The 27945-nt window shown below is 41.8% G+C and overlaps 1 protein-coding gene across 2 annotated transcripts in view; it reads left to right on the forward strand.

The window, feature by feature from the left end:
* Positions 1-19245, forward strand: part of UBAC1 (UBA domain containing 1) — a 34278-nt gene extending 15033 nt beyond the window's left edge. For both annotated transcript variants that reach the window (XM_043530487.1, XM_037879616.2), the window contains exons 4-10: positions 204-311; positions 2054-2156; positions 4189-4297; positions 5962-6193; positions 9520-9606; positions 10472-10610; positions 13077-19245. In XM_043530487.1, the coding sequence (XP_043386422.1) occupies positions 204-311; positions 2054-2156; positions 4189-4297; positions 5962-6193; positions 9520-9606; positions 10472-10610; positions 13077-13192 (894 nt within the window). In that variant the 3' untranslated portion in view covers positions 13193-19245. The remainder of the gene's footprint in view (positions 1-203; positions 312-2053; positions 2157-4188; positions 4298-5961; positions 6194-9519; positions 9607-10471; positions 10611-13076) is intronic.
* The last annotated feature ends 8700 nt before the right edge of the window (positions 19246-27945 follow it).

A 27945-nucleotide genomic window follows, 5' to 3' on the forward strand; every position in this document is an offset into this window, starting at 1 on the left:
TCTGATTTGGCCCTGTGATTACAAAGTATTGGTGCTATTAACCAATTGCACTGCTAGTCAGTTCCCCTAGTCACAAGTTACCTTACATCACTTGCTTGCCTACAAGAGAATATGAAATCAGTCAGCTATAGCATAATTTTTATTACTGTATTTCAGTGGATAACAAACTATAAAATCTGATCATGCTTCCTTTTCTTGGTTAGAGGAAGCAGGAACAGAAAGCTCCCGATAAGGATGCTATTATCAAAGCAACAGCAAATCTGCCCTCTCGCAATGTAGATCGCACTGTGGCCCACCACAACATGAGGGATGTAAGTATGGTGCTTTTTATCTCCTTTAATTTACGTGCTAAATCTAGATTTCCTCCCTGATTTAACCCTTCTCTGCCACATCCATAGGTTAGTTCATCTTGTCTTGAAGACTTCGCTGAAACTTAGGCCTATTGCTTATTTCTTTTGAAATAAGTGAAAATCTATGGTTCATGTCTCATGTGAAAAATAATATTTTTTTTTGGGGTGGGGGATGTGCTTAATATAACAGTAGCGCAGATAATTTAAAACTGAATTTTAAGAATCAAATTAAGGTTTGTCCCTGTTTATGCTGTGTTTTACTTCTTGCATTTCTCACTGAATGATACAGCCTAGTCACTTTCAGGTTCTAATGCACTAGCACAGCAGTGCGAAGTTTGATTGGAAATACTGCAGGGGAATGTGCGTTTTTTTGTTTTTAAAGAGAAATATGATCTTCCATTCCCTGGTTTTAGGGTATTCTCATACATGGTGGTAATAGTGAAACTGCCCTATACCTGTACAAATATTTATCCAGTATTTCCCCAAAGGAATTTTTTTTTAAAAAAAAGTACCTGGTCTTTTGTCTTAGTGGCTACCTGCATGGTTCTAATAAAGATCTTTATTAAAAGACCAGTGTGATTATAAACTGTTCCCCACAGAAAATAAACTTTTTTAATTCCAAGTTTGTACTGCATTCTGGGTTACATTAAGGTTCCGTTTATAAAGGATTAATGAATACTTATTAGAAGTTTTAATAAATGGGTTAATCAAATGTTAGACTAACAGGTCAGTGGGTTGCTTATAACCATCTGTAATGCCTCATGCTGATATGGTTATAGCACCTAACATACTTAATACATCTGTTGATCATTTCTTAACCCTTTATGTTACAGTTCCGTTTATAAAGTGTGACTGCATTTTGTTTGCATAAAATTTTTGATTATACATTGAGTTTGAGGCAGTTAGTTTTCCTCTTGGCTCTATTTTCAAAGTTTAAAACTGCCCCAGCACTGTGCAGCTTTCAAAATGCTGAAGGATCTTGTGAGTATGTGTTCAATAGTGTGATTTCCTTCTTCAGGTTTGATAGTGCCATGGGCATGAAGTAGAAAAGCCCTACGTGCATAGTATGTGCTATTAAATAATCAATAAATAAAATATTGAAAAATTTTCTTTTTTTAAAAAAAGTTAAATGTTCCTAGCACTTACTATTAATTGAAATGAAGCATGGAAAACTTAATACGTTTAGTGAGCAGCTTGTCCTGTTGTATATGGTATATAGTAAAAATGTTTCCAGATGAAGGAAGGGAAGCCATGACACGTGGGTATGACAAGTCTCAGAAGAAGCTGGTCGTAGGAAGAAAATGACACTAGCCAAGAAAACTCATCCCTTAATAGAAACAGTCCTGAAAGGAACTCCACAGCATCTGACCAGAGGCTCACTGACTTCTGTCTGCCCACACATAGCTCCTTACAGGGTTGGGTACGTTTCCATTAAGAAATAAGCTTTCTCAGCTAGTGTCATTTTCTTATGGGACTAAAAGCAGTGGAAGAAATAAACAACCCTTTCTGCATGTCAATTCTTGCTCTGTATAGCACTCCACGGGAAACAGGCTAAACGCAGTGAAAGCAAAGTCATAATAAAGCAACTTCCTCTACAGGGGGCAAGGGCATAGCGTACAGACTCTCTAACAATAGATGTATTAAGTGAAGATGGCTATTGGTAGCTTCCTATCTAAATGTTTTGACAGTTTCCTTTCTTGCAGTTCCAGACAGAGCTCCGGAAGATCTTAGTTTCACTTATAGAAGTTGCGCAGAAATTGCTGGCACTAAACCCGGATGCAGTTGAACTATTTAAGAAGGCAAATGGTAAGAACGTGTCCCTAATGTGTTTTGTGGATCCTTGTTTTGACAAGTCTTGTCAAGAAGTACCAGAAATGTTTATTCATCCTATTGCAAAAGGCTTGTAGCCATACGCACCTTGTGCTGTGATTCGGTCATCTCTCCCAAGCTAAGCAGAGGTGGGATGGGTCAATATATCAGTGGGACTCTTCTGAGGAATACCCAGGTGCAGAGGAAGGAAGTGCTGTTGGATATTCAGTAGGTAACACTCTTCCCTCTGACTAATCAGTCTCAATTTGATGGCTTATTTTTTTAAAATATGCCTGTCCTATACTTAGGGCCCTACCAAATTAACAGCTGTGGAAAAACATGTCCTGGACTGTGAGATCTGGCTAGTGTAGAGGAGGGACAGGGTTGGGGCCTCTTACCATGTGCTGGTCTCCAGATGCTGGGGAGGAACAGGATTTCCTCTTCCCCTGCAGGGACCGGGTCAGACCCATCTCTGGGAACTGCCCCCTGCTGCAGATAGCTCCACGGCGGCTGGCTGGGAGCCCAGCCCTGAAGGCAGCACCACCACCAGCAGTAGCGCACAAGTAAGGGTGGCAATACCCTGACCCCTCTGTGGCCCCCCTTTTGGGTGGGGGCCCCCACGGTTATAACACTGAAGTTTCAGATTTAAATATCTGAAACTGTGAAATGTACGGTTTTTTAAAAACCTATGACTGTGAAATTGACCAAAATGGACTGAGAGTTTGGTAGGGCCCTACCCATACTTTAGGGGACACAGAGCAGCAGGATGTGGCATATTTTCAATGAGACATAACCATAGCCAAGGTCTTGACAGCTCATGATCACTAGAGACCTTATGGCATTTTTCACAAGAGCAGGGGTCATAGGCCATGATGTCTTTCCAGATTCCACTTAAATAACATTTGACCTCCTTAACACGCCATTTGGTTTCAGTTGGGTGCAGTATTTGTCATCGATTGCATAGGGTTGCTATAAGCTATAAAAAAGCTGTTAGCTTCCACTCCATGTGTGTACACTTCAGTGTCAGGGGAAGCATTCCTGGGCTGAAACCCAGATCCCATTGAAGTCAATAGCAGAATTCTCATTGAATTGAATTGGGGAGGATTTCATCCCTGATGTATTGGTTTTTGTTTGAAAAGCACTTTGGGATGAGAGGTACCATGTAAATGTAAAATTATTCCTAGTATAACTACTGGAAAACTTCACTCAAACTGCAGCTCTAGGGATGGTGATGAATGGTTTAGGGTGTAGGGCACTAAAAGGTATGTCTACACTGCAAAAAAACAAAAACAAAAGTATGTTCTTAACTCCAGTTGGCTAACCTGCATTAACTTACTGGGGTTAAATAGCAGTGAAGACTCGGTAACTTGTCTTTTAACTTGGGTTAGCAGCTAGAGGTAAAGGCTATAGGGGACCGTAGGGTTGAACTCAAACTGCTAACCTAAGTTGCCATGTCTTCAGGGCTATTTTAACTCAAATTAAGAAAACCCTTTTTTAAGTGTAGACCTATCCTAAGAGTTAGGATTAAATGGAGAAAAGGGAAAATGTAGGGTGAATATAATGGAAAACTTCCTGACTCTGGGATTTATTAGGGCCTGATCCCACCACATTTCTGTCTGTCTGTCTCTCCCTCCCTCTCTCTCTCTCTCTCTCTCTCTCTCTCTCATAATTCTTTAATGTGTTTCATAGAAGTCTGCAGCACTGCTTGTTTGCGTAAGGACTGCTCATGTCTAAATGGTTGAAAGCTCAGTCCCGAGTGGAATAGAATGTTAAGGGTAGTGAGGAAACCCACTCCCCATCATTTGAGATGGTGAACACTGTTCTTGACAAAGCCCTGGGAACAATCCAGCGTTAGCTGAGCTAATGGGGTTGAACTAAAAGATTTTATAGGTTTTTCTCTCTCCCCTTCTGATTTGTTAGGGTGGGAAAGGGAAGACTAAGGATTCTAACTTAGCAGATATCTTTCCAGATGGAGCAGGGACTTATTTTGGCTTGAAATACTAACCTGAATCTGTTTTTTTGTCTGTAGCCATGTTGGATGAGGATGAGGAAGACAGAGTGGATGAAATAGCCCTGCGCCAGCTTACAGAAATGGGGTTTCCAGAGAGCCGAGCTGTCAAAGCCCTTCGTTTAAACCAGTGAGTATACGCAGCACCCAGCATACAGGATTGCTAATTACTGAGATAATTGGTGCACATAATTATTTGGATAATAATGCATTTGCTGTAAACCACCTCTTGGAACGCCTAAACCAAGACTATACAAAGCACTAGTACAGGGAACAACCCTGCTCAGGGTAGAGGTCCATACGGGGGCAAAGAGGGTGTCAAGTGAGAGAACCTTACTCTGCTGCTGACTGTGCTGGACTTGTTCTGAGAATAAATGGAGGTCTGTATATTTGGCATCATTCATGAGTATTAAATTCACACTCTCAATTTAAAAAAAGAAAAGAAAAAAACAGACCCAGTCCTTAAACTGCAGAAGAAACGTTTCACACTGACTTCTAAAACCATTTTAAATTGTTCATTTCTGTCCCCACATCCAAACAGTGATATCAAGGGCTGTTCTTTTCTTCTTTGGTTATAAAATTACTTGTGTGGTTATGCCAATCCCATCTCTGGATTTTTCCTTTCTCTGCTTTCCCCAGGGCACAAATCGGGGAGTGATATGCTGTTACTATCCCAAGCTTCACCTATGTCAGATACCAAAATGACATGACACAGCAGATTATGCAGAGGTTCAAAATATGATCACAGTGATCTTCTTGAGTTTGGCATCTTTTCAGTGGAGTTCAAATGCTCATAGGCGCTGCTTGGTGGGGCTCAGATGCTCTTTTGGGCTCCAAGGATAAGTGCAGGGGAAAGAAGGGGTGATGCTCACGCAAGCAGCATCCAGTCCTCGTACCAAAATGAGCTGTCACTCATGATAAATTGTGTACATGTGATGTGCTTGTTCCTCTCCTTATTTTCATGCTTTGATTGACAGTGAAACAGTTCCCAATGTTGACATTTTCAATGATAGTCACTGGGTATCTGAATTAACACTCCAGAGAGATGAACAGGGGCAGTTCACCTCTCTGGGCTATGGTTTCAGGTTCCGTGGAAACTTGGGCAGACATCACATTGTTAATTCACCCAAAAATTGCAAAGTGAGAGTTTCTTCTGACTTGTAAGGGGAAGAGTGACTTTCTATGTTGAAATGAAGCTGAGGTTCTGGAGAGCAGGCAATGCCCTCAAAAGCCCGTTTAAAAATGCTAGATTGCTAGTTCAGCTCATCTTGAACCTTGGCTTTCCTCTATCTCCACCTCTCCTCTCCTTTCACTATTAGCTCAGGAGAAATCAGTTTGTGGTGTCCGTGGTATTTCAGGAACATCAAGTCTGAGATGTTGCACCAAAGTTATTTTGTAACCAAGCACAAAGAAAGCTTAAAGGAAGCAAATTTGTATTTCATGACCTCTGATACAAACTAGCTAGGGATGCTGAAAGTCCTAGGAACAAAAGCCAAACCTGTGTGAGATGATGATTTACTCACTGAAGTCTTTCTACCCTGCAGCTGGGAGTAAGCCTCCCAGACTCCATCGGCTTGAGTGTAGACGTTGCAGCTCGGGCTCTCAAGCCCAACTGATCCCCTGATTTGAGCTCAGGTGGCTAGCCAGTGTCTCTGCTGGAGCCCCAGTGTCAACACTGTTAAGCTAGTGGGAGTCTGTCTAGCTTGGCTCAGAGGCTCGCTCTGAGCTGCAGAGTAGAACATACCTGTTGAGCTTTGACTCCCCATAATCGTTTCCATTAACTTTGTGTCTCAGTATGTCAGTGACGCAAGCAATGGAGTGGTTGATAGAACACGCGGATGACCCCACGGTTGACGCACCGCTTCCAGGTCAAACCTCATTAGAAGCTGCCTCTGAAGTGGGTGCTTCCTCTGCTGGAGCAATTGCTGGTCCTAGTTTGGAAGCTGGTGGGGAAGAGCCCAAGGATGAGCTGACGGAAATATTCAAGAAGATCCGTAGGAAAAGAGAATTTCGTCCGGACCCACGAGTATGTCTTGTCTGTCTTTTACTCTTTACACAACAAATGTAATCTGAAGGAAACCACGGGGACACAGTGGGCTCCAAATAATGATGTTTGCTAACTATATGCAACATGTAAGGTCTGGATACCTAAATACACTGCTGCCCCGGGAGGGTTCTGGAGGCTTTTAAACACAGAAGATGTTGAGGACCATCAGAGGACTCTTAAAATATTTAAAAGGGTACCACCCAGTACCTACATGCTACAGTCTCTAATGCAGGTGCATCTAAATTACCAGTATTGGTAGGTCTGCCCTAGTGTTGGGGCTAATCTCTTGACGTAGCCTTTTGTAATCATGACTTGCTTCCACCACTAAAGCCAGAGGAAATAATGCAGTTGTGTATGTTGGTGAAGAAGCACCATAGGGTATTAATTATGGTGCCCTGAGGACTCTTACCGTAGAAGGGTACAAAAGAGCATTTAAGCTGAATCTTGAAGAGTTTGCAGAAGTGACAGTGAAACATCTTTTCAAGCTGTTTATCTGAACTGTTATAAACACCATGCATAGAAAATGTATCCCTGTTCAGAACAACCAGGAGGTGCTGTTTAGAATTCAAGATAGATCTGCTTTTACCACTGAAGGTTTCCTGAAACTTTGACAAGATTCATCAACAACTTAATAGCTAATATTAAGACATGAGTAAAATTACTTAGGTCTGAAAAAGACCTTTTAAAATATTCAGATACACAGTTCTAAATATTTAATGCGCACCAGGACTAAATCTAATTACTAGAACTTGCAAATGCACGTGACAGCATGTGTGTTATTGCCAGAAAACCGCAAGCCTTGGATAGGGAGTATAAAGTACAAGTTTTAAAATCCTGTCTCCCATCCCCAGCATTCCAGTTATCTGGCTCCATACCAGATCATGGCTGTGTTCTCATAACTTGCATGGCTGCATTTCCAAACACTAAATTCCACTCTGTTGCACCAGTGGAAATTCAGAGTAACTTCAGTGAACTCTAGATTCACACCAGTGTAGTTAAGAACAGAATTTGGCTTACAAACTCTACTTTCTGCTTCCCTTTAAATCTGCAGTTCCCCCCTTGGGTCTTGCCTCCTCTCTAATATTTCACAAAACATTTCAGATTCTGCTTGCTCATTTCTTACCTTTTTCATTCTGCTGTTTAGTCGTCTAATCTAAATCATGAGTATTACAGGCAGTTAACCTTCTTAAAAAGACCAAGCTGAATACACTTGTCTTGCCAATCTATATTTCAACTGTGCCTACCATTTAATGTCCTAATCACTAAATAACCTGGATCCAATTTGTTTGTTTGTAAATTGTTTTCTTTCTGTGCCATGAGGAAGGTCACCTGTATATGAAATCTCAATTTGCCTACATTACAATGAAATAATGTAGTGATGGAAAGTGGACTAGTTCCAGATCAATGTTTAGGAATCATTATTTGTGTAGCACCATAACATCTGGAGTATTTGGCTTTGTAAGAACAGTTAATAAAGGAAGCCCCTTAACCACAGGAGTGAAATCCTGGCACCACTGAAGTTAACGGGAGTTTTTCCCTGTGTGGAGCCAGGTTTCTCTCCTTAGGATAGAATCCTGGGTTCCTTTTGCCTAGGGCAGACTAGATGGTGGCTGGGTTTCCTAAGATAACTGTTCCCAATAGATGTAAGTACCTTTCTACTTTTTGAGTTGCATACAAATAGGAAACAGGAATAAAACTATCCCATCTCTAGATACAGAAATGGAAACCAAAAATATCTGAAGAGGAGTACGATGGGATATTAGAAATGACTGATGCAAACAGCAGCCTTCCTTGTCCTTATTCCAAGGAGTGTGTTGAACCTGAAGGAAACCGTGGGCTACAATCAAATGCTGCTTAGTTACACAGCTGGAACCCTCACTGAAGTCAACCTGGTTTGACCCTGTGTAACTGAGAGCAAAATCTACCCTTACAAATGCATAGTGGTAAAGGGGGAATGGAAGTAAGTTGATTCAAAGCAAGTAACTTCTGTCCTTCAGTACAAAACAAGTTACTTTCAAATGTGGATGTGAGAGTTAAAGCAAACTGTCCCATTTGACATGTGGTTTAGACTTTAACCTACTTCTTAAGAGACTCTCTATCCTGGCTTCTGACCCATCACAACCCTCTCCTAAATGTCACATTGCCCAATCTAAAATTAGTGCCACAGCCTGCAAATGGCACATGTACTGTAATTGAACACCTAACGCTATGAAAACCTCATTTAAAAAGAAGGCATTCTGATATTAACACGTCCTGATACAAGCAGCTAAGGTGTATGACCAGAGAAGAGTAAGAAAAGGAAAAGAACTAGTTCTTCCAGTGCTTGTTTGATGTGTAGGAGCTAGGTATGGAGAAGTTCACCTCTTGCGTGCTGGGGGCTGCATTTCCTTACATATAATTTTACATTGGTGCTACTGTGTTTGCCCAGATGTTCCGTGTAAGTAGTAGGTGCAGGGTGGAGATTGCCAGATTACTCTCACCAGAAGCCTCTCTTTTTGCTGGTAATCTCTTTCCTCTCTGAGTCTCAAGGATATTGATGTGGACCAATATTATAACAAGGGATCATTCAATCATTTCTCTTTCACCTGTGCGTTGGAACAGTGCAGTAATACTTAGTACTCTTAATCTTCAAACAGCTCTGCAAACATTTTTCCTCACAGTGTGCTAGTGAGATAGGTAAGTCTGAGCGCTCTGACTGATGAGCGGGAGGGAAGACAGAGGCAATGGAGATGAGTGAATTGCTCATGGTCGCAGAAGGAATGTGTGTTAGACATGGGAGTTCCTACTACCCATCCCATCCTGCTTTTTTAGAGCCAAATCCTGCTCCTTATTTTAATAGAAGCAGGATTTGGCTGCTGCTATTTTATTATTCCTTGTATTACAGTAATGTCTAAGGACTCCAGTCATAGATCAGGGCCTGGTTGTGCCATTGGATTGGAAACAAGCTACTTGTAGCCTGATGGTAGACTCTCTTGATTAAAATCTCTTGAATCTCTGCTAGCCAACAGTTTGCACCCAATAAAAGCCTTTTAGAAAAAAAATAGTCGAAAGGGAATATATTCTGCTATATTCTCCTCTCAGTTACACAGAAAATCCCATTGGCTCCTCTAGTGAGGAGAATATGACTTAAGAAAGCCTGACAGGATTCTTAAAACTGGGACCATCGCCTTCTGCTCCTTTGCTGTATGTGGAGAAGGAAAAGCTTTTCTACAGAAGAAGGGATACGATTCATTCCTTGTGTGTGTTGTAGCTGCCATGGACCAAGCTAAATGCTGTATGTAATAAGCTGTGTGTTTCTAATTTAGGCTGTCATTGCCTTGATGGAGATGGGCTTTGATGAAAAAGAAGTGATAGATGCACTCAGAGTAAACAACAACCAGCAAAACGCAGCTGTGAGTATCCTCTGTTGTTTTATTCCTAATTGCTATGATGATCATTTCCTCAATTGAGAATTCTTGATCGCTGAACTGGATGGCGCTTGGTCATATTTTTAATTCAAACTAGCCTCATGTTACATGGCCTTGCTCTTTGTATTCCAGCCCTAGCAGTTATTGGAGTTGAAACAAACATGATTAAATATTGTGCATCTTTGAAACTAGCTACGTACACCACTGGAAAGCAGTCACTTCTGGGCTGGAGAGTGGCAGTCAACCAGCATCCTGCACAATGTTGAGAGAACTACTTGCAGAGTGGAAATGTTGAGATGGAGAACTTTGGCCAGGGACATGAAATTGGTTTTTGAGGTTCTCTTCTGAAGGACCACACACGCATGCATACAGAGGAATGCTCATTTTATCCTCTCCTGAAGGAAAAAGGGCTGAGCTGACCTTGTTGGGATTTTGAGATATGCTCCTGGCACTTAGATCAGTGAGCCTGCCCTCCAGCTTTGGATTCGGGAATCCTGGCCAGTTCTTGGGTAGGAGGAGGACAGTCCTGGAGCAAGCTGTAGATTTCCAGTGTGATATATAGAATGTCACCTCATGTGGGTTTGAAAGCTAGAAATCACTTTTATTGCTGTACCAGGCTCTAGTCCAGCTCCCGCTGGAGTAATGGGAGCCTTGCAGTTGACCTGGAGCAGGATTAAGTGAATAGTAGTTAATGTGTTACATGGTTTAGTCTTCAAATTGCATGCAGGGATGATAAACTTTGTCTAGGATGTTCTATCTTGCGCCTTATTTACATGCGGGATTGAAGTCTCATGAACTTGCGTTTTAATGGAACTAATTATAAACTTGTCATGCCTGCTGACTTTTACAGTGTGAATGGCTGCTGGGAGACAGACAGCCATCTCCAGAGGATTTGGATAAGGGAATTGACACCACTAGCCCTCTCTTCCAAGCCATCCTAGAAAACCCAGTGGTACAGTTAGGGTTAACGAACCCTAAAACGCTGTTAGGTAAGTACTGCCCTGGCTTCTGACAAAGAAGCATTGTCTCCACAGTTGCTGACTATCGGAAAACACTCTATTTAAGTAAAGCTAAGTGAATAAATGGGGAGGGGGCAGCCTGACAGCTTGCTTTGTAGTGCTGCGTACGATGCCATGTGGGCAACAGGGGCTTGGAACAATCATGGGGCCGTCACAGATATGACACTGAATCTCCAGAGCAATGGTTTCAACCTGCAACCATCTAGAATGTCATGGCTGCTGGCTAGAGTATCCATGTGGATCTAGGAGACTCGTTGCACTCAACTTGGCCAGAGTTTGGCAGGGAAAATGTAGATCTCTGCTTGGTATCCTGGGGTCCTTAGCTGCAAAAAAGTGTGGAAGAGAATGCATGCTGTAGTACAGCTCACTATAGATTGAAGTCTGCTTATTACTCAGAGGGCAGTGATTGGCTGAGTTTAACTGAACTGAAAGCTGCCAGCTATGGACTTCTGTGTGTGTCCTGCCAAGGCTGAAATAACAGCTATGGACACATGCTTCACCCTTTTTGGAGGTTTTGCCCTGTAGAGCATCTGTGTTTTCTCAGTCAAAAAGCATCTGTGCTGGGAAAGCCGCATCACTGATGAGTCCAAAAAAGACTGAAATGTAAATCTGTGGTTGATGGGTCACTCTGAGGAAACTGTGCACAGGGAGATATTTAGTAGAGAGAAATTTGGCGTTTCTGCAATATAAAAATGTGCTTAATCTTTGGCCTCAGTGGTTAAAGGCATGTTTTAAAACATACATTGCATATGAATTCCTTTGCAGTAGATCTTTTGAACACTTACATTTACTGTGAAGTTTTGTGGGTTTTAAATAATGCAGGAGCAGGACCTGCCCACCCTGATTTCTAAACAAGTGGCATCTTCGTTTCAGAGGAAGGTTCCATGCTGCAGCGCAGGATATAAAAATAGAAAATGAAATGTCATTGTACGCATGTATAACGCTTGGATGAGCATCAGAGCATGTACTGTTGCTAATGATACCTTGGCTTATTGCCAGTGTCATGCATTTTAACATGAATATTTGCATTGAATTAGAAAATTCCTAGTTATGAAAAAGATGATCAAAAGTCCTTTAGTTCAATATATTTTTAATCTCTCGCTTCTCCCCAAAAGAGGAGGTCTAGTGGTCGAAGCATGAGAGCTATATTTTATTCTCAGTTCTGCCAGAGACCTACTTTGTAACCTTAGCAAAGTATTTATAGTGTGGCATTCAGAGGTGGTGAGTACCTACAGCTGTGGGTACTTATCACCTTTGGAAAATTGGATCATTAACCTGTATGCCAGAGTTTGCCAGACTCTGTTATGTAAATTGTTATACTGACCTTTAGGTGACTTCTGAAAAGGTCGGACTTTGTGTGTGTGTGTGTGGCCCGTGAGTAAGTTCCAAATTTTAGCATTCTAACTTAGTGGGAAGCTAGATGTCTATCAGACACCATGTCCCAAGCATCTGTAAACTGTTGGATCAAATGTTCTTGTTTCCTGCTGTGTTTGCAACCCAAATCTTGTAGCAATGTGCTAGTACATGAGAACCACACAGTGGCACTGACTTTTCTGTGCATCATCCAAGCTGAGTGAAATGCAAAATAAGTTCAGTCAAAAGTAAATAAGTGGAATAATCTTGGGATAGAGGGGTTATCTGACACAGGTAAAGAGAACTATTTTTAGCCATTTGGGCCTAGGTCATCCTTCCTTCCAAAATCTGCAAATGGAGGGGACCCTTCTCCCTGCACACACCATAGAAGTTGGGGTCTACTGTCTCCATGGCATCATGCATGCCCTTGACTCCAGTCCAAGGTGAGAGGGCAGTGATTAGGCTGGTGGAGGAAGGAGCTTGCTGGCTGGTGGGATAATATACATTATTCCCTCTCTAGCCCCAGAGAATTTTTCCAGGAAGGAAGGATTGTCTTGTGGCCAAGGCACTTGAGTGGGACTCAGGAGATTATAGTTCACTTCCTGGCTCTGCCATGGGCTCCCTGTGCAACCTAGGGGCGTGCATCTGTGCCTTAGTTTCACCCCCTGTAAAATGGGGATAATGCTTTACCTCACAGGGGTGTTGAGAGAGTAAACTCATTGCTGGAGGCATTGAGGTACTGTGGTGATGGGCACCATAGCAGTACCTAGGTGGAACATAACACAGCTGGCTTTTGTACTACCTCCTTCTCATCACCCCCAATAGTCACAGCCAGGAGGAGTTGCCGGCAGTGCCGCTCCAATGGAGTTGTGTTGCCAGGGAGCTTGGTGGTGGGGGGAAGGCCTCTGCGTGGGTGGCTCTGGCCTCCCAAGTTCTGTCCTGATGGAGTTGTGGTGATCAAAGCAAGTCATGATTCCTACTGCAATTTAAACTAACTTTTTATTTTGTAAAACGTCCAAAATACCCAATATTTGCCAAATAAAACATCATGAACTGAGTGTTGCCACCTCCTTTTCTCGGCAGCCTTTGAAGATATGCTTGAAAACCCCTTAAACAGCACTCAGTGGATGAACGATCCAGAGACGGGACCTGTCATGCTACAGATCTCTCGAATCTTTCAGACGCTGAACCGCACGTAGAGGGGAATGCCGATCCACTGTGCCACTTCTTGCTGTCTCTAGCTTCACGTTTCCTGAACAAGAAGGAACATAGATTTTTTTTGGGGGGGGGGGGGGGGGGGGGGGGGGGGAAGGGGTGTCTGAGGGAAGAAGGTAGCAGAGGAAGCAAAATAGCTTTTTGTTGTTTGGATAGGCACCTCTCAAATAAGAGTGTGTAGTTATGGCCATCCTGAAGTTAATAGCCTTGTGGATTTAGTGGAAGAGGTTTGAAGACTTGTTCTGGGGGTTTTTTTGCTTTCAGATGGTAGGTTGAAAATGAAATATATATCCAAATACAGGAAAAAGCTTTGTAACACAACTGAGCATCTGATTGACCGAGAAAGTAATATGATGACATTGCCTCATGTTTCAATCTTCTTGCTCAAAAGGCCTATGACAGCAGTTTTACTAGCCAGTGGTTATAGCAGCATCTGGCTAGTGTTTACAAAAGGTCACTGACCACTATCATAGGATAATAATCATACTATTCATCTCTATACAGTGTTAATTTATGTCTATATCAAAATACAAAATACTTTTTAAATTGACACTTAGGAATTTGTTTTTTAAAATAAGTCCAAATGTTGAGAGAACATGTTTTTATCCAGACTTGTCTGTCTTACATTTTAATTTAAACAGAATAATTCATAGATGGAATTTCTTTAATTAATAAATAGCGTTACTTTTTCCTATTTATTTTCTGCGTTAGTGTTGTTCCAGTCCTGTGGGCTCATGTGTTTGCAGGAGATTTCACTCAACTAGATTAAAGATGCAGTATCTCCTTTCAGAAAAATGTAATTTGCCATTCCAGCAGTTTGGTTCTCAAGTGCTACAGTTCATAGGTTTGTCCTGTTTTAACGTATCTTAGTTTGAAAGGTGACATGTTTCCATGTACTTTTGCATTTCTGAATGTATATTTTAGGAAAGGAGTTCTGTTTTGCAGGCATCTTCCTTTTCAAACTCTGCTTGTGATGCCAAAAGCTCTACTAACTTGCTTGGTTTTTAATTGAAAGGTCACCTGCAAAATGAAACAAGAATCCATACAAAAATATTTAGGTTTGTGTCCTGTTTTTGCTTGCTTGTTGTATAAAACACACTTGAAATGATTGCCCTCTTCCAAATAAGGAATTTTCCCCTGCTTGTACTTTACCTTAGAAATATCAGGAATTTCAAGTCTTGTCTTCCCTTGTCTTTATTGGAAGACTTGCTGGAGGTCTCAGATGTGTATTGTGAGTTTTGTCAGGCTGCTAACTAAAGGAGTACACATGCTGAATCTCGCACATAGATCTCTTCTTCCAACTATTTATGCTGCAGTTGAGTTACACGGGTGGTGATAACATTTTTAAATAGTTGGACTAAAAATCATTTCCCTTTTCCATCAAGTTTCACTTGCTTGGTATCTGCAGTGTAATAAACCAGTCCTCCACTAGTCTATACAGTCTGCCATGAAAAACCGGGTAAACAAGACCTGGATTTCTAATGTAAAAAGTATGCTGAGAAAATTAAACCTTTTAAGTTTTCATTAGCCACCATAAAGGTGTGTATATGTTTTGTGAGAGGATATTCTGCATAACTTTGTAGGTCACCTTTTAAAGTGATCTTACTGAGGGCATCTAGATTCAGACCTAAACCACAGAACAAGTTTTGGCCTGATCTTGGCATCTGAACTGTAGTAATATGCAGCTGAGACACAGAAGTTGCCAGTTTCACATAATGTGATGGGTGGGGAAGTCAGTCACTCAGATCTTATCTTTACGTACTATCCCAGTTTTATTTTTGGCTTTTGTAATATTATTAACAGTCTGTTGCACTTAAACAGATTTCTGTAAGGCACTTAGATTTCCAAATCCAAAAGTAACCATTTTCAGCACCCCTGTTTTTCTTTCAACCCGTTCTTGGCATCCTCAAAACTTAATTGCAGTTTTGGTTTTAAAATCTGAGTCTGATTCTTCAACACAGTAATTACTCGAATTAGTCAAATTTCATTTCATTGCAACTACTCACGTGAGTAAGGGTTATAGATATAATATTAAGAATAATATTTAAGCAAGTTTCCTGATACTGAAGGATTTCAGTTGTTTGTTCGATCAGGCTTTTTGTTTTGCAATGGTTTCCTTGAACTACTACCTGAAGATGTTGTTACTTGAAGTTCTAAGCATTTGAGGCACTGATATGTATGATATTCCCTTTTCCATCCAAGAACTTGTAAATAATCAGTGCTTGTTTCTACAGGACAATATTAGGTAGAACCACCATCATGTGATTATACTGATTTCCTTACTAAACAAGAATTGTTCCAGACTGTGGTTCTGAATGTATTGGACACAAGTTGAGACAGCAGCATGTCCCGTAATAACTTACGGTCTGATCATGTTCCCATTAAGTTGTGCCCAAGCTCCCATTAACATTCATGCAGTAAGATCAGACACTTTTTTAAAATAATTCATAAACCGATTCCACAAAGAACTAACGTATTGTTTTTATCTACATATCCTTCATACGTCAGCCTTCTCTTTCAAGCAGCAGAATGGTTCACTTTTAGACCGTGTAAGTTCTGCTGCTTGTATACCTCTGCATTATCCCCATGGCAGTGGACTTGAGTTAGACTGTATGGTTTCATCACTGCCTGTTTCTGAACAGGGTGTATTTGCTTCTATGTCAGGCTTATCTAGGTGACACAAGTACATCAAAACTGCACTTGTTGTCTTGTCGCAACAGGTTCAACACATCTTTTAAAATAGCTTTCAATAGAATTGCAGTAGAGAAACTGAAATAAATGAAGGCAAGAATGCCTTGTGTATCTGCTTTCCTAATAAAATTAATATGGCAACTATGATATAAGACACCTTGTGATTAAAGGAATACTGCATCTTTAAAAAACTAAAAAGTTTGAGGATATGCAGTTTTAGACTCTATTATTTCAGAGCTTTACACCTGTACAGTATAAGTGTAGAAGGAGAGAGGCTGGTTATTATAAAGTGTCCTCCAGCCTTGTTTTTTTCATATGGCTTTTTTATTTTTAAATGCTGCTTGACTTTTGAAAACACAAGTTTCCAGTGGCCAATATCTGGGATTAGTGGAAGGTTATATGGATTTAATGTTTTTCAGCAAGACTTAGGCATGAATAAAGATGTACTTAACTATGTCAATTCAAATGTAACTTAGAATGCCACTTAAGGAATCAGTTGATTCAGCTCATTAATATGAATGTCTGACACTAATACATGCTGTGTGCTGCCAGTGCCTCGGGAGCTAGAAGTCCAGTGGCACGTCCTGTGAGCTGGATGGGTTGCTACTCCAAGGTTACTATTGCTTTTTAAGTCCATTGTGGTTGCAGTTGTGGCAATTCTCCTGTGCTTTCTAGAATTCTGAAAGCATAAAGATCCCTACGTGGACAATTAGGCTGGGATTCAGCATTTGCAGGGGCTGGTTCCAGGTAGTGTCATGATGAAAGGATTGTGGGTTCAAACCTGCAAAACCACAAGAATCTTGGGAGTAGACGTTTTTTAAAAATCAATGGGATTACTTGTATGAGTAAGTAGTAGTTGCGTGAGTAAGGATTTGCAGGTTTGAGCCATGTGCTTGCATGTCTGAAGTCTCGATTAAAGTTAGCAAAGAGATTAGCAGTGGTGCTGGCTTCATTGTAAAGTGTCTTATTGCATCATCGGAACTAGGTCAAGGGGAAAAAGTGGAAGATAGATAAAACCAAGGAAAAATGAGGAAATGTGCCAGGTAGGTGGATTACCTGCTGCAATATTGACTGCTTATAATTGTTCTTATGCTTGGTCTATACTTGCCCCATCAATTGACATAGACAATCTCTTACCTTTTGATATGTGTGACTCTTAAAAGCTAGCTAGCTATTTATTTAAATATATATATGTGTAACTTATAATTTTGTCATCACAAAGCTTTGATATTTTTAATAGAAATGTTCTATATAGAAGTTTGTTCTCAGGGCTTCATATTTATACTATAGGGCAATGCATTTAAAGGGATGTATTTGAGGTGTAGGGGGGAAGCTAGTTGCCACTTTGCAACTTAAATGTTGGTTAGTCTAGACCTGTGAGACCGAGCTAGCATGAGACTCCTCTGAGCCACTGTAATAGACAAGACCAAAGAATCCACCGTTGTTTCCTCTTCCATCTCTTGAGGATGGTGGAAATGGTCACACAAGAATACACAGCAGCTTTGCACATCGTTGTCCTTTACGCAGTTCCAAGGACACTTCTGCTTTGTGTGTATTGATGGAAGTGGAAAGCTAATTCACGCAGTTTCTAGTGCAGTGGTCAATACACCTGCACTCTGCTAGGAGTCCAAGAACGCATGGCTGCAAGAGCTCTTAAGTTTCCAGACCATCTCCCCACATTTGGCTACTTGCAGTCTGTCACAGTTGTTCCCCAGAACCTTTTACCCCATTTTGCCTGGAGCCAAACTTGACTTCTAGAGGTGGCTCTTGGTGTCTGAGAAATGGTTGTGTTTATTCAAATGCTTTTTAGTTGGAGCAAGTTGCAGTCTTCTGGCATCATGATCCATGGGCTGAGAATCTTTGAATTACTGCATTGGAAGCAACTGTGCAAATGGACACAACACCAAATGATGATTGTATTCTATCACTGTGTCAGTATATCTTGTCTATTGAGCAGGCACACAAGTTGTTCCCAGTAGTCTGAGGTTCAAAAGCACTATTTACAAGATAGAGTGTTATCCAAAGGAAATACCTCATTTTTCTGCTAATTAGAGTGGCATTTTTTATCAGTTGTTAATCTTTACTCCTAGGACTTTATAAAGAGCTGATGGAATAACTGCATCCACAGCTGGCCATTTACATCCACAGATATGTTGGATAAGATAATTTAAAAGGGATATAAATCCTCATGCTTCAGGGCGTAACCCAACCACTAAATGCATCTTCACTTATGGGCAGATTATTCCTCTGAAGCATTTGGTGCTGGCCATTGTTAGACTAGTTAGCAGACTAGCTTAGCCACTAGTCTGAGTCAGGATGGCAAATCCTATGATCCTATGAAAGAAAAGCAAGCAGTGCATATTACGTTTACATGAACATGGTTTAAAAAGTCCTGTTCACTTACATCCCAACCTTTTGTCATTACAGACGGCATGTATTTAACATGTGGTGAACCTTTTGCTCTAGGCTTAAAGAACTTACATGCAGATCCCTGTTTGAAGCATACAAACTTTAATAAATGTAAAAGCATTAAATTCTTACTGAATTTGGTTATAGTTTTTTTTTATATCATGTTCTGGACCGGGGAAAAATTGTGCTAACATTTTAAACTAAAAACCTACCAAATGAAATGTGTGTTGTCTTGTTGCAGCAGGTAGGAAAGGCGTGTAGACCTTTTTTAATTTGCAAGTTTAATTTTATTATAGTTTAATGAACTGTACAAGAATGTGATTTGCCATACAGCACTGGCCACAAAGTAGCACTAGTGAAGTTATACTGTAAGGTACTATGACTTTTCATTTCATCGGTGTATAGAATGGGTACAGTACATAGCTTTTATATGGAATTGACACTGATTTGTGGCATGCACAGTTGTTTTTAAGATGTAATGTTACTTTTATGAAGTTTAACTTGGGTCAACATCAACAAAGCTATAGAATTCAGGGTTCATTCTAAAACTTACTAGCATGGGTCAGTGATCTGCTACACATTTGCAGAAAGACTCAGCAATGACTAGTGCTAATACTAAACATTTGTCACCCATTTTTGCTTTAATATGATTGTCTGACCAAAATAAAATCAATTCTGCATTGTTACTAATCTGATCCCTTTTAAACAGTCAGGCTGTTATCTGCAGAAATGTATTCTGAGAGACTATCACGAGTGTTTGGTTCGTGTGGCTTTGCTGGTAACTATTACCTACGTTAGTATGGCTAAGTTGGACCCATGAGCGTGATTAGAATGAACGCTGAGTCTTTTAAACCTACACACGCGCACTCTGAAAATGATCTGGTAATGTGTGTTGTACATTTTATAACATCAAATAATAAAGTTTTTTGATTTATTACGAGCTGTTTCTAAACCTTTTGAAAAGTGTCATTGGGCTGACAAATCCAGGTTACTGACCAGTCTGTATCGGAAGGATTCTAGAACTGTGTGCCTGTTGGTAAGCTTCCGAGTAGCAGCCATGTTAGTCTGTATTTGCAAAAAGAAAAGGAGTACTTGTGGCACCTTAGAGACTAACAAATTTATTTGAGCATAAGCTTTTGTGAGCTACAGCCGATGAAGTGAGCTGTAGCTCATGAAAGCTTATGCTCAAATAAATTTGTTAGTCTCTAAGGCGCTATTGGTAAGCGGTTCATTAACAGACTATCTTTTACTGACCAGCTCTACTGGTGAGCAAACCTGGAACAAAGAGTGAGCAGCACAGTCTGATTCCAATAATCATTTCTGCATTTGGGAAATATTCCTCTTCCTTCCTATCAACTTGGCTCCTTCAGGGTGAAATTCACCCTAAGGGCTTAAATGGAGCATAGACCTTGTGCTGGCCTTCTGCATAGTGGTGAATGTTTGCTTACCAGGGATTATCCTGAATCCTAGTTGATTTGTTGAGCTGAAAAAAGTCATATCCAGCATGCTCTGCACTCTCGCAACAGACTGACTGGAAAATTCTGGGCTAGAAAGAAATGGAGCTAAAGTTAAATAGGGGTAGTGCGGAAGCAAGGTGGGATGCATCAGTACGATCGTTTGCATATGAGTTACCTAAAATGCTGCTCCTACTCACGTTCCAGTACTACTGTGGCTATTTGGGAACATACTTAAAGACTTTCTCCCTAAGTTTGCCTGTGTGCGGTTGCCTTGGAGGCTGCTGAGCATGAAACGTAGCTGTGTCAGATGGTTACTCTGGAGAGCATCTGGGATTTATTAAAACTTTAACAAAATGTATAGAGGAGAGAAGAGCATCTGCAAAGAAGAATTGGACACTGTGCAGCGTGTAATAAAGAGCCTGCCATAACCCTGACTACATCCTTTGCAGAAAGGAGATGACTTGGCTCCCAATTCCTATCAGGTATTCCTTCAGAATTCTTCCTCTCCTCTGCCTATGCCATGTGGCACAGTACAGGTTAGATGGTGGCTCCAGAGAGCAACTGATTGGGATTTTGGAAAGATTTCCATTAGGAAGTTTACAAATATCCTAGATCAGCTGGACTCAAGAGAGTAACCTTGAGTAACTGTCTTGAGTTTGCAGATGACAAAAAAATGGGGGAGGGGTAAATAAGGAAGAGGTCACTGGTTCAGAGCATCCCTGATCACTTGGTAAACTGGGCACAAGTGAACAATGTGTGTTTTAATACGGCGTAAGTAAATGTATACTAGGAACAAAGAGTGTAGACCATACTTACAGAATGGGGAACTCTATCCTGGGAAGCAGTGGCTCTGAAAAAGATTTGGTGCAGGGCATGATGGATAATCAGCTGAACATGAGCTCTGTGTGATTCTGTGGCCAAAAGAACTAATGCGATCTTGGGATGCATAAACAGGAGACTCTCGAGTAGGAGTTAGGGAGGTTTTTACCTCAGTCTTTGGCATTGGTGTGACCATGGCTGGAGTACTGTGTCCGGTTCTAGTGTCCACAATTCAGGAAGTATGTTGATTTTAAATTGGAGAGAGTTCAGGGAAGAACCACAAGAATGATTAGTAGATTAGAAAAGATGCCTTCTAGTGATAAACTTAGAGTTCAATCGATCTAATTAACAAAGAGAAGGTTCAGAGATGACTTGATTAGTCTGTAAGTACCTACATGGGGAACAAATATTCTATAATGGACTCTTAGATCTAACAGAAAGACAGAGCATGATCCAATGGCTGGAAGTTGAACCTAGACAAATTCAGACTGGAAATAAGGTGTACACTTTTAAAAGTGAGGGTAATTAACCACTGGAAAATGTACTGAAGGTCATGGTAGATTCTGCATTGCTGACAATTTTTAAAACAAGATAGGATGTTTTTTTAAGTAATCTGTTCTAGGAATTATTTTGGAGAAGTTCTCTGGCCTCTGTTAGAAAGGAGGTCAGACCAGGTGATCACAGTGATCCCTTTCTGGCCTTGGAATCGATGAACCTCCAGTTCTTCAATAGTCAGTTCTTTAAAAGTCTTCAATCATGGTTTGACTGCTGCACATGATTAGGTAGTAGCACTTCAAACTGAATCTAAATGGGCACAGCAGGGTTTCTCACATGTAGCGGCTGGCATCTCAATAACCAGAGTTTAGACATAGACTGAGTCAATGTTCAGAAATCACTTAAGTGCTGAAAATGGCTAAGTGCGATTATTACTAATGTTGTTCTTCAGCAGTGCTGACCAGAAGTGATCCTCTATTCTGGTCCCATAGTCGCAGTGCGTTGCCTTGACTGAGACCTTGTGGTCCAAACCTGTGTTCTGCCCTGAAAAAGGATGGGAAAGGTAAGTGCTCAAAGCATGGCATGCAATCTGAGCCTAGTCCTTATCTCAGGCCTTATTGACAGCAGCAAAATTTAGACACTAACCAGCCTTCACCCTAGGTTGGCTCATCCTTGGGTTACTTCCTGCAAGCCCTTTTTGCCCTTGCCTCTCCAACTTGTCTGTCTCTCTGAAGGGAGAAGAGAATGCTCCCCCACCTTCTTTACCCTGAATTGGAGCTAATGAGTAGAGATGCTCTAAAAATAAGGGGTAGAATCCAGTGTAAAATTGTTTGACCAACTCATCTAATGTACGCCATCTGGACTGGGTTCAAGGATAGAGCAGAATGAGTCAGCAGATGCTGTCCCTGTGAGGTCCTAAAATCTGGAAGTCCATCATAAACAGGTCATGGATATAGTCCCCTCGAGAGCATGTATCCCTCTAATATCTCATAGTACATTTGATCTTACTGTTAAATACAGTGAACTTGTGATAAGGAACATCCAGAGTACTGGAAAGAGTCAGCCAGTAGAAAACTGCTCTGAGATGAAGGTACTTCAGTGGTTGTCTAAGATGGGATTGCAATATTTGGGGTGGGGAAGGAGGATGGGTTCTCTTGGGGCAGAATAAATAGTATTAACTCCTCTCCCTCCACCCCCCAGCCAAAAATTCCTAACTCCAAATAAAACTTTGATATGTGTGTTTGAACCTAGCCATAGCTCAAATGTCTTTAGCCTGGAAGTTGACTTTCAGCTGGAAAACATCTCTAAAGTGAATGTGAAAGCACTGGCGGAAGACCTACCACGTAAGTGCAGTGAGACCTGAGAATAGCCTCCTGTTGGCCAAACCCTTGTGTATCTAGTATCACTAACAATCCTGTGCCATTTTATATAAGCAGGCCAGAAGCAATGTGTCCTTTTGAGATGTAAAGGACTAGACCGTACTCTACCAGAATACGAGTGGACGGTGTGGCTAATGTTTTCAAATGTGAGTGATGCTTAAACAGGGACCTGCGTTAAATAAGTGGCCTAATTTTCAAAGGTGCTGTGAACCCTTAGCTCCCCCGGAGATCACTGAGGGCTGTGGGTGCTCAGCTCTGGAAAATGTGGCTGCTTATTTTAATGCCTCATTATGAAACAGGGTCCTTAACTTCAGGCAGTTGTTTTGCAATCATTGGCCTGTGATTCTGTGCAGTCTGGATTAGGCCCTGGTCATGCGCATTGTTAAAAAGGTACAGAATTAACCAGATTACTTATTCAATTGTCTCTCTAGCATTGCTGTGATTAACCAGTTCTCTAACCTGTTTTATTAGACCTCGCTGAATATTCTGAAGACACCAGTGATTGCACAAAGGGCTCTCTCTCATTTAGTCTGGAAAAGTCATGTACATCAAGCTGGGAGCTTGCTTAACTGGTTGAACTTCTGATCACTTGCCAGCATGTGTGCACTGATGAAACCAACTTATGCCCAGATCATACTTAAGATTTATTCTCAGCAAATGCTATTTAAATTCCATTAAATGTATGTATTTAGCTGTAAATGTCTGCTGTAAATATCCAAGTGCAGCTGCTGGTGTACTCCTAAAGAAAGTGGTTTAATCAAAGATTTCCTTCTGTTATGTCAGAGCTGATTGACAAAATCCATGGAGCTATGGCTGAACTACTGATTTTAAAAATGCACAGTAAGAGTGAAGCACTTGTCCCTTCCCCCTGAGAGTGTTTTGGGTTTAAGTCTTGTATACCCCTCTTCAACACCCCCCCCCCCCCCACACACACACACAGAGCTTTTTATCGTGAATTATTTACTCTGGTGCTTTTTGACATCCATCCATACTGTTGCCAGAAGAATAGTACCATTTCTGAAAAGGCTATTTGAAGTAATTGACTGACCTGAATAATGCCAGTGTGGCACTTACTAGATCTCCAATTCTTGCGCTGTCAAGGGCCGTGTGTATGCAGGAGGAGGGATGGAGATTAAGACAATTTTTGGATTCTTTGGTAATGGGATTTTTTTTATTTTTCTCCCCTTCTTGTGCATTCCCTTTCTCCGTACAGAAAGGGGCAGCAGTAACATTGCGATAGCCAGAAAATGCTCACTGCCAGTTTACAACCATGTGACTGAACTCCATGCAGCCAGTGCATGGAAACATATTTAGCTCAGCTGTCCAGAAGACAAGGGAAATACTTTTAGTTCAGCCCTTCTGAATTCTCCTAAAAGGACACTGCCATGGGACTTCCATATTGCTGCCAACTCTTAACAGCCCTGTTACAGCTGTGTTTCTCTACACACAAGCTTGTTGCTCGTGGTGACTGCTGGGCTTTAACGAGGTTCTCTTCTCTCTTTAATAATCTAGCAGCATATTTACCTCTGTAAATCACAAAACCGTAAGGATTTTGATCTCGGTTGCTCATGTGTGTTTCCTTCCTCCCCAAGAAGGGGGAATATGCTCTAAAAAAAAAATCTGCTATCAGTACAGTCCTGTATCTGTTCAGAGCTCTGAAACTACAGTAGAAAACCATAAGTGATGGGAAACGTAGCATCTTGGTCCTTGAGGTTGCTTCTCTTCCCTGCTGTGTCCCGGGGTCCTGGCTGACAAGGGATATTGCTGCCAGAAGAGGGAGGTGGAGGTCTCATTAGTTGAGATCCGGGAACAAAAAATTAGCTTAGATCATCTTCCAATTTAGATAGAAGTGAAGTGTGTGTTTTTTTTGTTTTTTTGTTTTTAAATAACGGGCCACCCATATATTTGGGAACAGAGGCAGAGATAGAAAGGCCTGGTGAAGTACACAATGGAGGATCAATTTAGGCCATGTTTTGCAATGGTCTCCATAGTTTTGGACCCATGTGCCCCTGCTCAGCTCATTGCAGGATCAAGTGTAAATTATGCTCCCCATGCCCCCCTTGCTTGGGTGAAATGGCCCAAGAGTGAGACCCTTTATAACTCTCTGGCATTCATCAATGTTACATTTCCTGAGCGAATAAGTCTATCAGGTTTCCATCAGTTAATACTATGTCTATATATAGCTTTCCTTTCTGAAAATAAAAGCTTATGGTACTTGAGCAGTGTTCTATTCCATGACCCCTGGCTTCATATGAAAAGGTACATAGGAAAAACTGCCAGAGGAGCGGGGAGCCATGCATGCAGGCACTAGGGACAAGTCATTCATGTGTGTAACTCCTCATGCAAATGGCTCTCTAAGAAATAAAAGCAGTTGAAATTACAGTATTTCTTAATTTTTAGATTAGGTGGGAAGTCTGTTTCACTGCAGCTAACTAATTTCCTACCATCACTTTATGCTAAATGTGGAGCCCTGCACAGAATTTTTACTAAAAATATTTCTTGCTGTCATCTCTGGCTAGGAGATCAAATAAACAAAGCCTGTGACTGAGAGATAATGAAGCTTCAGTATTTCTGGTTTTGTTTATCTGATCTTATAGAAGAAAGGTACTCACGGCATTGCTGTGACTAACAACTCTGTGAAATGCATCAAATTATGAAAATATTTGTTTCTGAATGTAAAGTTAGCATGACATTTGCTTTAGAGTAGCATGTGTGTATTTTAATATTTCTCTAGCATCTTTAGCCAAGGAACTCAAAGTGTTTCCAGACTTAGGAACTGATCTTACCAGCTTGTCCATGCAGGCAGAGCCTATAGGGCTCTGCATGAGCAAGATTCCCACCTGCGCAGAGTAGACCTCAGGAGTGGGGCTCAAGTGCCTTAGGCAGTCTCCCAATGCCCCTGTGAGGCAGGTAAAGTAGCTCGATGGTTAAAGAGAGGCACCGATTCAGTTGCTTGCCAAAGCCCAGACAAGGAGACAGTGGTAGAACTGAAGAGAGTGCTTGAGAGTCCTGCTCCCGGTGCTGTGCTTTAACCAAATGGCTCTGGAGGTATAATCACCCTAAGGCCGGGGGAGGCTCTCAAGGGCTGGAATGTTGGGCCATGTCTGCATTTCTAAGAAACATTTTTTTCCTAAGCTCTGACTCAGAGATGCAACTATCTGATGACTAGTCTGTAATCCAGTATGTAACTAGTGAGTGGTCTAACTGCAGGTCCTAACAGACAGGGCATCACAAATAGCTTCCCCATCCTAATGGGCAGAGATGTGATGGAGACTGTGCTGGAGAGATGAGGGGGAAGTTCACAGAGCAGACTGGGGCACGTGAGGAAGCTTGTTCTGCTGGTCTCTCTAGTGAATGTATTTCAGGGCTAAACAGAAGGCTTCAGGTTCCACTCCCCTGCATGTGGCACCTTTCCAAAGCAATCAGTAGATCTTATTTTTTAAAGATGATGTGCCCAGGAGTTTTAAAAATAGAGCTCAGGCCTTTTGATTCTGCGGTGTCTGAAAAAGGCTTGACAGGGTTTTGTTTAGGGTCGGACTTCGTTTTGTTTTTACTTTCAGGCAATGTCTAAACTATGCGCTGGGGGTATGATTCCCCTGCTCATGTACGCATATGCTAGCTCTCCTTGAACTAGCGTGAGTATAAATAATAGTGAAGCCGCAGCAGTGCGGGTAGCAGAAGGGGAACCATGGCTGAGCCATATGGGTCTGTACTAAGCACAGCTCGGCTATGCCTCCTTTGCTACCACAGCTACGCTGCTATTTATACTTGTGCTTGCCCCATGAGAGCTGGCGTCAGTGTGAGCACATGAGCAGGGGCACAACACCCCTATCTCATAATGTAGACGTAGCTTTAGAAATATCGGGACTCTCAAAGCTGCTCTTCCCTTGTTTTGCTGGTGGACCTCTTGGGGAGGGGTGTGGGTGTGAGAGTGAGTGAGTGCATCTGTACCGTGAGTTCTTGCACTTGAGAGGGGTGGGGCTGCTCAATCCGTGACAGATATTTCCTCCAGAATGTATGTTAGTCATTGAAGTAAAGCAGGCATGAACAGAAACTAGCAAACCAGTGCATTAAGCAGTCTGACTAACAATCCCTTGCCCCCTCAGCTGTTGTGGTGTGCTCATTTCACTGTCATTCATTCATGACATTCAGGACCGAAGAAACTTGAATTTCTAACACAAAAAACCCCCATTGAGCATGGGGGGAGACAACTGCCTGTCCAGCCTTCTTTAGCCCTCAGAAGGAAACATAAGCAAGGGATATAAGCACAATTTCCCACCCTTCGTGCAGGTCCCCTTTAAAGGAGGCTGTGTCTTGACAGTAAATGTAAATGCTGGGTGTGTCTTGCTAGCATTTGCCCAGCAGGGGGAGATGTACTAGAAGAGAACAAAGCATAGCAAGGGCAAAATAACACATGCTGCTGCTAAATGCTAGCAGAGAAAAGTGATCGCTAGGGCCAAAGAAGACGACAGGCAATGAATGGAACAAAAGTGAGCAGTGAGGTTAGGAAGTGATGCGTAGTTAGTCAGGGGAATAATCCCAAATGCACGAGGACAGGGCAGTTTCTCTCTCCTGTTGGACTATAATAGAGGACAAATGGCCCTAGACTGTATAACTGTCTAATGATCTGAATTAAATGATAAATTTAACTTCTGTAGCCTAGCTCAAAACAAATTCATCCTTTATATGTGTATGTTTCTCTCTGTACGCAGGCTGAAAAACTAGCAGTGCTATGAAGATGGTACTATTAGCTATTTTAAAACAAAGCCCTTAGAAACTCAGTCCTTAAACTAGCTCAGATTTGCCAGTGAAACAAAGAACCGAATGAAGTGTCTGGTGAAGTCTTGTAACAATGCCACTTAATACAAGGTACTTAAAGTAACAGGGCAATCTAAGGGATTGGATGCTGATTCAGCTGCATAAGGAAAATGGAAATATAGTAAATTATACTGGCATGGCTACAGAGCTAACTGCCCCCTTGGCCCTGCTCCCCACATGCTCTACTCACCCCAGTATTTCTCATCAGTTGGGGCAGCCGGGAGGGGCTTGTCCCCCTGCAGAACAGGCCTTAGCCAAGCAATGCCTTTTGTAAATGAGGGGTCCCCAACTTTTGCTAGGTATGAACCCTCAAACCTTCCCCTGAGTTGAGTTCCATTCTCTGCCCCTCCCCTGAGTGGGGTCAGGATCCCCTCTGGCAACACCCCAGCTCCCCCAGTGAGGGGTGGCTGTGGACTAGCCCTTTGACCGCCTGGGCTTGCACCCTGCGTGGAGGCTGTGGGGCCCCTTTGTTCCATATCTGCTGAGTAGAGGTGAGCCGTGCTTCCTCCCCCATCTGACTCAAGGACGTTTCTATTGGGGATCTGGCTGTATTTTACTCTTGGGGTGCAGCAGGATAGGTGCACAGATCGCTGAAGTGTGAATTCAGTCACATGTGCATTTAACCTCCTCTTTGGGGCTATATCCTCCTGATTAGCCTGCTGCATTGGA

Source organism: Chelonia mydas, chromosome 16, assembly GCF_015237465.2.
Source record: "Chelonia mydas isolate rCheMyd1 chromosome 16, rCheMyd1.pri.v2, whole genome shotgun sequence".
In the NCBI taxonomy this organism is placed as follows: Eukaryota; Metazoa; Chordata; order Testudines; family Cheloniidae; genus Chelonia; species Chelonia mydas.